Raw genomic sequence first — 9,508 nt, forward strand, 5'->3', positions numbered from 1 at the left:
GTGCCTTATGTTGCATTTTTCCGCGCACGACGTGTCACTCTCGAAAGATACGAATGAGCACGCAGATTCCCCGCACGAGAAACGAGCGGCGGAATGCAGCGAAACTCGCGATCGAACGGTCGCGAGACACGTGGAGGAACGTGGTGCACACGCAGACGAAGCCTCGAAAAATCGAGGTCCGTTCTGAATATTTACCTTTCGAGCGCGCCCAGAGCCGAAGAGAGCAGGCTCGCGCGATCGCGCTCGCGTATCTCGTCGAAAAAGAGAGAAAGGGAAAAGGAGACGTAGGCTCGTCGAGTGTCGTCCTACGCTCGATTGTCGCGACCCGAGGTCTGCCCAAGGTGGTCAAGAACAACGAGAATTCACTCCGTGGTGCGGTTTCACAACGACGATGCGTCGCGTCGACGAGACGCGCAAGATGGAGAGAGAGAGAGAGAGAGAGAGAGAGAGAGAGAGAGAGAGAGAGAGAGAGAGAGAGAGAGAGAGAGAGAGAGCCTCTCGACTGTCTCGCGCTTCGACGCCGACGAAGCTTCTGCTGCTTTCTCTTTCTCTCTCTCTCTCTCTCTCTCTCTCTCTCTCTCTCTCTCTCTTCCTCTCCTTCGTCGGCTTCAACGATGCAACCGAATTAACCCCATCGTCCGCGTGTGCCTCGTTAAAAGAAAAAAGAAAAGAAAAGAAAAAGGACGTAAAGTACGCCGTACGTATTGTGTACGTATGCGCGCTTTACGTTCTCTTCTTTCTTCTTCTTCTTCTTCTTTTAACGTGTCTCTGTACCGTCTCGTTGGCAGCGAGATCGCGTCGCGCACGGACAGATCGAGGGAAGAATGCAGACGCGTGCGGGCGAGGGAGCGTCGCGCTTCTTTTTCGCTCGTGATTTTCCCCTCGTCTACTTTCGGACATTCTCTCGCGGCTGCTTCGCACGCGTCTCGAGAAAAGAGAAGAAGAAGAAGAAGAAGAAGAAGAAGAACCGCGCCGCGCGACGGTATTTCGGAAGCGAGCCTCGCGGAGCCTCCGAAGCATCCTGAACGTACGACGCTGATCGCAGCGAGCTCGCATTTTCTCGATCGTAATCACCTCGCATACATTTCCCTGCTGTTTTTCGACGAGGAGACGGGGAGAGGAATTTCGAGCGTTGATCGCATTCACGTAAGATGGCACATTCTGCGCGATGCATCTGGTGTGTAAACGCGAAGATATTTTGCGAGATAGTCTGCGAAGCTAAACCGACTAGCTGCCACAATCTCCCAGCGTGGGTCATCGTCGAGTCGTGCTCGATCTCATATGCTGCTTCATGGCGCAACATTGCTCTCCGTTTTTCAGGGCGACTTGTGGCGAATCGCGCCAACAGGCCGTGCGTTATCGAGGTCAGCCGCGAGGGTCGCGAGATCCGCTATCGGGGATCATTTGACTTGGTTATTTACTCGCGGCGACGCGTCGCGGAGCGGCCGATACGTCGAGAAAAAAGTCTTACGGCGCGCTGACGTTCGTCGCAATAATTAATACGTACGCGCAAACGACGCGAACGGACACATAATGAACGTGATATAATTAATTTCGCGAGACGAGGAGGGGGCGCCGCGCCCCCTCTTCTTGTACGGCGCAACAATGCGCACGTAAAAGCAGACGATGATATTCGGCCGCGAAAAATCGGGCAAAAGGAACGACATGGAGAGAGAAGAGAGGGGAAAAGGAGAGGAAAAGAAAAGAAGAAGAAAGAGAGAGAGAGAGAGAGAGAGAGAAAACGAGAACATCGCGGGCAGAGCAGAGTTTCGCAGCGGGTGCAAAACTTATTCGCGAGAGACAAGGTTCCCTCTTTCAGCAGCGCTCGCGTATCTCGCGTCGATCTTTTTGTTTTTTATTTGTTTATCTATTTTTGCGAAGCACCACGACGAAGATACGCGGGAGTCGCGGGAATCGTGAGTCAACCCGCCGTTGCTCCATATATTGCACGCGTCACGATTATTAATATACAGATAAGAACGGCTGTTGCCGATCTATCGTTATCGAGAGCGGCGTCTTTTCCGCGAAGCGTCGAAGACGAAGAAGAGGCGTGATCGCGTCGATCGTCAACTCGCGACAACAATGCATAAACAAAAAGAGCATTCTTCGCCGTATAAACGCCGTCCGATTTACGGCGCGTCTCCGAACGTCGCGGACGCGATCGATCGATCGATCGATCGCGATCGCGCGTCCTGCTTCGAAGCCGAAGCGGAAAGAGGAGGAAGCGAAACGCCGCGACGGAAAAACGCGCGATTGCGTAATCCATCCATCCACCTATCCACCCATCTATCCATCCACCCATCAATCAATCAATCAATCCATCGTCGACGAGTCCGCGTTGGCGCGTCTCCGACACCGATGATCGTACACGACAATCGTAGCACCGAGGCGAGGCGAGGCGAGGCGAGGCGAGGCGAAACCCGAGACGCGATATTCGTTTTCTTTTTCCCTAAATTCGCCGGGTCGATCGAGTCGCCGTAATCGAAGGCGAGAGACTCGGGCCCGTTGTTGAATTAACCTAGCGATCGTCTCCGACGCGCGACGACCAAGTACGACCGGAAGTATGTGTGCGCGCGCCCGAGACGGCATACGTCCTCCTCCTCCTCCTCCTCCTGGCGCTCTTCTCCTTCGCTCCTTCTGCGAAAAGGAAAGCCTTCTCGCTCGATCATCGACGAGTACTCGCAGGAGAAGAGAACGGCTTGTACTCGCGTACGCGTTTTTCGGCATTTCCGTCTCGGGCGAATAAGCGAGTCAGCATTATTCATGACCGTCGCCGGCAAAGTTGTTGACGACGACGTCGACGTCGTCGTCGTCGTCGTCATTATCATCGTCATCGTCGTCGTTGTCGTTGTCGTCGTCAACGACGACGTTAATGACGGTCGCGCCCGGGAGATCTCGCATCCCGAGCGGTAGTGGACTTACCGCCTGCGGTGCAAACATGCGAGCGAAGATGAGGTCAGCTGGTCGCGAAGAGTCGTCCTTGTCGTCGTCGTCGTCGTCGTCGTCGTCGTCGGCCGCGCGGCGATAACGGTGACGATGATGATGATGATGATGATGATGATGGTGGTGGTGGTGGTGGTGGTGATGATGATGGTGGTGGTAGTGGTGGTGGTGATGGTGTTGGTGGTGGTGGTGACGATGCTGGTGATGGTGACGATGACGGTGACGATGACGATGATGGCGTTCGTCCCGACGAGCGCTCTGCTCCGACGGAAAAAGCCATCACCGCACGTGCCACAGGCCAAGATTCAACGTACTCAGCTGCGGCAGCTTCATGATCCGCTCGAGGCCGCTGGTGGTGATCTTGGTGCAGCCGTACAGGTCGATGCACTTGAGATGCTTCATGTTCTCGGCCATGGTGTGCAGACTCCGGTCGGTGAGTCGGCTGCACTGGCCGATGTTGAGGGTCTCGAGGTCGTGCAGGGTCTTGGCGATCTTGCAGATGCCCTCGTCGCTGATCTGGCAGGCGGACAGTGACAGGGACTTGAGGTTGAACAGACCCTGGGAGATGTGGACGAGCGCCTGATCGCCGATTTTGTCGCAGAACGACACGTCGAGCGAGGTGATGCGGCTGCCGCCCTCGGCGAGGTACGCCATGCCGATGTCGGAGATGTTGTCGCAGGAGCGTAGGTTGAGCTCGCGCAGACTCGACATCCGCGCCAGATGCTTGACGCCGGAGTCGGTGATGCAGACGCAAAACGACAGGTTAATGGACTTGAGGGTGGTGAGGCCAAGCGACACGTTCCTGAGCGCCTCGTCGCTCAGTCGCTGGCAGTCCTGTAGACTCAGGTGCTCCAGAGCGAGGTTACCGTCGGCCTCGCGGTTCAGCCCGGCCAGGTAAGCGATACCCTGGTCGGACACGTGCCAGCAGCTCCTCAGGTCCAGCCGCTTGAGTTTCTTCAGTCCCCACGCGATCACCATGAGGCCGGTGTTGGTGATGTTGCAGCATCCGCCTAGCTCGAGATGTTCGAGGTTCTTCAAGTACTGCGCTATCCGGCCGAGCGACGTGTCCGTCACCTGCTTGCACAGCGACAGGTTGAGCACGGTGAGGGTCGGCAGTTCCTGGCAGAAGCCGCTCATGATGCCGGTGTCGGTGATGTTGTAGCAGCCGGACAAGTTGAGCGCCTCGAGATTCGGCACGCCCCTCAGCACGGCGCTGAGGCCGTGCCTGAGCGACAGTACCTGCACCTTCTTCACGCCGCGTCGCACCAGGCTGGCGAACAACGCCGGCGCCTGTTTCCTCAGGTGCAGCCGCGCCTCGACCCCTCGCCAGACCGAGCGGTAATACGCGGCGTCGCGCCACGCGGTGCACACCTGCGCCGCTCGTCCTTTATCGCGCACCTCCAAGTAGCTGAAGATCAACGCGAGGATCTCCGGGTAGAGGCAGGACACGTGGGTGCTGGCGACGGCGTGTCCGGCCGCGGCGGCGGTGCCGCGCGGCACCTGCGGCATCTGCCGCGACGAGATGCCGCCCTGCACGTAAGCCGGCAAGCCGCCGGCATTCGCGGGGCCGCCTCCGCCGCCGGCACCGCCGACGCCGCCGCCGGCGGCGTCGTTGCTCGCGTTGTAGTGCGGCGCCGTGCTGGAGTTGTGCATCGAGATCGCCTGGCTCTGCGGCGTCGGGATCGCCAAGTGCGGTTGGTGCAGGTGGTAATAGTGCCCGGGCCTGTGCAGCAGCGTCGTGCCGCCACGGCTCGGCGTTAGCGCCGGAAGTTCCGTCATCAACAGCTGACTCTCCTCCATGTCTGCCTCCGTGTATGCCGTAACCGCGCCGCCGTAACAGGCGCGCGCCACCGAAGCCGTACGCGCCGCTTCGCCAGCGGAGGCAGCGGCAGCGGCAGCGGCGGCGGCGGCGGCGGCAGCAGCAGCAGCGGCAGCAGCAGCGGCAGCGGCAGCGGCAGCAGCAGCGGCAGCAGCAGCGGCAGCAGCAGCAGCGGCGACGACGACGACGAGCGAACAGCCGCCAGTCCCGGTGCGCTCGTCCCCGTGTCCTTGTTGTCCGTCGCGACGATTATTATGTCTGTCTATCTTCAACTCACACTTTATCCTCCTCCGCACTCTTATCGCGCGTCCGCCCAGCCGCTCGAGCCAGTACGCGTCGCGCTCGCGGCTCAGGACGCGCCGCCACTCGGTGCTCGCGTAACAAGCGTTTATCCGCGCGCGCCCGCGCGCCAACGTACAATGCACACACGCGCAGCACGGTATGGTACAACACGGGCCCGTACACACGCGCGCACCAACGCAGCAGCGGAACAACTCCGCCGATAGCCGTTGCCGCCGCCGCCGCCGCCGCTATCGATCGCGGTTATCGATCGCGGCGCTGCGCGCGAGACCGCCGCCGCCGCCGCCGTCGCGCTGCTATCAGCGCGCGCGCGCGATCCACCGACGTGGTCGAGCCGCGTACAACGCGGACTGCGGCTCCGCGGGAGGGGGGTACCGCGACGACCGGGTGGGCCGTTGAGCGGGGCCGGGGGGGAGGGGGGCCAGCGGGATTTATCTCGCGATCGACGACGACGGTGCTGCGACCATCGACCGATATCGGCAGGAAAAGTAAGAGAGAGAGAGACAGAGAGAGAGAGAGAAATAATACGACGACGATGATGATGACACGCGACTCCTCGCGCTTTTACGTCCCTACGTGCGGCGGACGCACAACTCTCTCACTTGTCCGTGAGAGTTACGGTTTCACGAAAGCACCATTCTCTCGCATGGCACATGTAGAAACACCATCGCGCGCGCGTATACCCTGGCCTCTCTCGCTTCTCTCCGCTTCCTCGTCCCTCCGTCCGTCCCTCTCCGCAGCTACTCTGTCCCTCTCACTCGCGCGCCGCGTCGTGGAGTTCTACTCTTTCACTCTATCTTTCTTTCGCGTTCGCTTACTCACTCACTCACTCACTCTTTCTCCTCCCCTCCCTCCCTCCCTCTCTCTCTCGCGCGCGCGCGCGCGCGCGCACGTCCTCTCTCTCACCCTCCGTTGCTCCTTCTCACTCCGTCGCTCTTTCTCTCCTTAGTCCCGTCTGCCCCACCTCGCCTCTTAACAGTCACTCGCGCTCTCGATCTTCGTCGCACATACCGCGGTCACTTCCTCTACTCTCTTGCTCTGTCCCGTAGCCGCGACGACTGGCTGGCTCTTTTTGCACGCGAGACGACTACTACGGCACGAGTATGTATACATACGCATGCATACACATATACATGTACATATATATATATATATATATAATTGATATATAATATTATATATGTACCGAGAGGGGAAAGATGCTCACGCGCACACTGCGCGTTTCTTCCGGCGAATGCGAGACAGGTTAGCAGCCAGCGACGGCGAACGCACGCACGGTGCGTGAGTAACACATAGAATGTCGTAAGAGGCGAAAGACGGTACCAAGCGACGTCGGCGACTCCGCTCTCCGTACACGTGCTAACGTCGTGACGTTCTTGTCGTTCTTCTTCTCCTCGTCGTCGTCGTCGTCCTCCTCGTCTTCGTCGCGATCGCGATCGTCGTCGTCGTCGTCGTCGTCGTCGTCGTCGTCGCCGCCGCTGCTGTCACCGTCCTCGTTCTCGTCGTCGTCGTCGTCGTCGTCGTCCTTGTTAAACGCCCGTCGACGTCGATGTGTGTCGTGTCGGGGTCACTCGTACGTCGGCCGCCGTACGTGGAGCGGCACATCGCCAAACTGTGAACCGGTGCGCTGCCAGCCGCGGACTGTTGTTCCGCCTACACGAACGCAGATGTCGTGCAGTCACTCCGTGGGCACAGGCGGAGCGAGCCTCGCTCGCTCCGACCGCCGATTGGCCCGCGCCGCTGGATACCGTGCCACGTGACCGCACCGGCGAATATCGATTCGGGTTGCGCTGCGGCGGCATTTTTAAGTTTTCGTTGCGTGGTGGGAGGGTGGGAGGGGCCAGGGGAGAGGGCGAGACACACACGGTGCGGGCGTACCGTATACCCTGGACCACCACGTTGCACGAGGGCTGTACTCTGACGCCCGCACGTCGGGGAATACCGAGAATTCCGCTGTCGATCCCCGACCGCTCGATCGCCGATGCTCTTTTCTTCCGTCTCTCTCTCTCTCTCTCTCTCTCTCTCTCTCTCTCTCTCTCTCTCTCTTTCTCTCTCTCTCTCTCTCTCTCTCTCTCTCTCTCGAATTTTCGTCCTCGCCTAGCCGATCGCCGTCGTCGCCGTCGCCTTCGCGCTGCGACAGCCGCCAGGGCCGAGACGCGCATCGCACGACGACGAAATCGCGTCGAATTTCGAAGCGATAGAGGTAGAAGAGAGGGACGGGGCGGGGGGAGGGAAGAGAAAGAGCTTTCGAAAGTTCAGGGGTCGAGGGGCGCGATAGCTTTTATCTGACGTCGCTTTTGCCTCGCGCTCGGCGAATCTTCGATCGACCTCGCCGTCGACCTCGGATCTATCTCCGGTGAGCTTGACAATTTACGACGATTACGCTTACGATCGCTCTCTCCGTCTGCCTCTCTCGCGTAAATATGGAAACGTAAACACGGATAAAAATGCGTGTTCCTTTGCGGCTGGTCAGTCGAGACGTCGCCGATCGCGCGGGCGCTTTTCGTCAAGATAGCCGGAGAAATCAGGCGGACAGGTGTGGCGCAATAGCGTCCGCCACTCTGATACAGCGGCACCCTCGATTCGATGCGATGACCTTTCGCGCGTCATCTTTTTCGGTCTCAGCTCGTGATAAATGACTGCGGCTCGCGCGAGCTGCGCTCGCCGAATTCACTCCGCCGCCGTACGGCGTACTCGTGTCGTTTGTACATCAATTTTTATAATGAGCTTCGGTTTCCGAAGGGGCACGTTATTATAAATAGATTCTCTCTCTCTTCCCACCCCCACCCCAACCCCCAACCCCCTCCCTCACTCTCTTTCTCTTCCGGATATCTCGATGTCCGAGAGTTAACTTATTTTTAGATCGTGAGCGAATCTCAGACGAGACATTTAAGATCGAGGGAGACAGGCGGTGGCATGACGACTTACGAGACAATTCGTGCGCTAATTAATGGAATTGCAGGATCGTGCTGCACATTCGAGATGTGTCTCGCGGTGCGTTTGGCATTTCGATCGATCCGCGGTACACAAACGGGAAGAAATTGCGAGGGTGGCATCGTGTAATCGTAAATTTCTCAATGCGGGATGAATTAGCATCCGCCGTATTGGCGGAGACATTAATTCGCTCTCTCTCTCTCTCTCTCTCTCTCTCTCTCTCTCTCTCTCTCTCTCTCTCTCTCTCTCTCTCTCTCTCTCTCTCTCTCTCTCTCTCTCTCTCTCTCGTCGACTTGCGCATCTTCGTGAACGAGTCAAGCGGAACGAAGCGTCCTCGTCGGTGAGTTTTCTCGAGAAAAACTCCGCCGCGATACCTGTCCTCCGGCGGCGAAAAACGAACGTGTCACTGTCGATTCGACTCGCACCGTCGACGTCGTGACGATCGTTCGCGAGGGTCCAAAAATCACGGAGAAATCCTTCATCGCCATCTCTCGCGATGTCTCTCCTTTATCCCGCCGTCATCTTACATAACATTTCTCGATTAGACTCGCGCGCGCGCGTTCCTCCCGCCCCCCCTCCCCCTCCACGAAATTTCGCTATTAATGAGTTATTTTAATTCATCGCGGATGCTCGTTGGATCGATGCGCCGGCGGAGCGGCTTGCACGCGCTCATTATGCAGAACAATTGCGAACGCGCGAGGCGAGGTCATTTCGTTATTCCGGCGGAATCGGATAGTTTTTGATTAATCTATCCGGAATTACGCCGCTTGTGTATTATCCATTCGACACGGGGGAAGCGCGGGGAGAGACACACACGCTCGTGAAAATGTATATCAATCGCGAAAGTCGATAACTTTCCCGCGTCCCGATGAACAAGCGAGTAACGTGAGTAACGTCAACGGATTCGTGCGTTCGATACATCGCAGCTCTCTTTTAACTGCGTTATTTCTACTCGATTAACGAAGAAAATAAAAGGCAAGGCTCGTAATTGATACTCTACATATCGATAGGAACGGCTCTCCGGAACGAGATACTTCATCATGTCCGTTTCGAAATGCAAATATACGCCGTGTACGTATGCATTTGTACAATCCCTCTTTTCCCCATTTTTCATTCGGAGCGTGATTTTCCTTCATCATAAAATACGAGGCGAGAGCACCGCTGTTCATTTGGAATTTTATCGTGCAGTCCCTGCATTGTTGCTCTCTTCTCTTCGCGCTCTTCGGCTACCCGTCGGTGTCTAACCAGTCTCTGGCACTTTATCGCCATAGAGAGAAACATGCAATTTCGAAATTGTACTCTCGCGAACAACGACTGGCGATAATTACAAATCGAAACGACGCGCGCGCGCGCGCGCGTCACACTCAAGGAGTCGCGTCTCGCACTCGCACAATTAAAAGAACTGCGCGGTCTCTCGCGGGTCAAGGCGGAGGAAGGAGAGGAGGACACGGGAGAATCGTTCTACTTATCGAGCCGATGAACCAACCACGGTCCAGTGAAAAGCGGCACGCA

General features: G+C 57.6%; 1 protein-coding gene across 1 annotated transcript; it reads right to left on the reverse strand.

Moving 5' to 3' along the window:
* Positions 1–3,102: 3,102 nt before the first annotated feature.
* Positions 3,103–4,870, reverse strand: Ppa (F-box and leucine rich repeat protein partner of paired). Its single transcript, XM_011137650.3, has one exon. The coding sequence runs from the start codon at positions 4,741–4,743 to the stop codon at positions 3,223–3,225; it is 1,521 nt and encodes a 506-aa protein (XP_011135952.3). The 5' UTR covers positions 4,744–4,870; the 3' UTR covers positions 3,103–3,222.
* Positions 4,871–9,508: the final 4,638 nt, after the last annotated feature.

The sequence above is a fragment of the Harpegnathos saltator genome, unplaced genomic scaffold (genome assembly GCF_003227715.2).
Source record: "Harpegnathos saltator strain DR-91 unplaced genomic scaffold, Hsal_v8.6 scaffold82, whole genome shotgun sequence".
Lineage (NCBI taxonomy): Eukaryota > Metazoa > Arthropoda > Insecta > Hymenoptera > Formicidae > Harpegnathos > Harpegnathos saltator.

Bases quoted from the DNA above. Each gene is read 5' to 3' on its own strand.
- Ppa (XM_011137650.3), bottom strand. From the start codon at position 4,743: ATGGAGGAGAGTCAGCTGTTGATGACGGAACTTCCGGCGCTAACGCCG.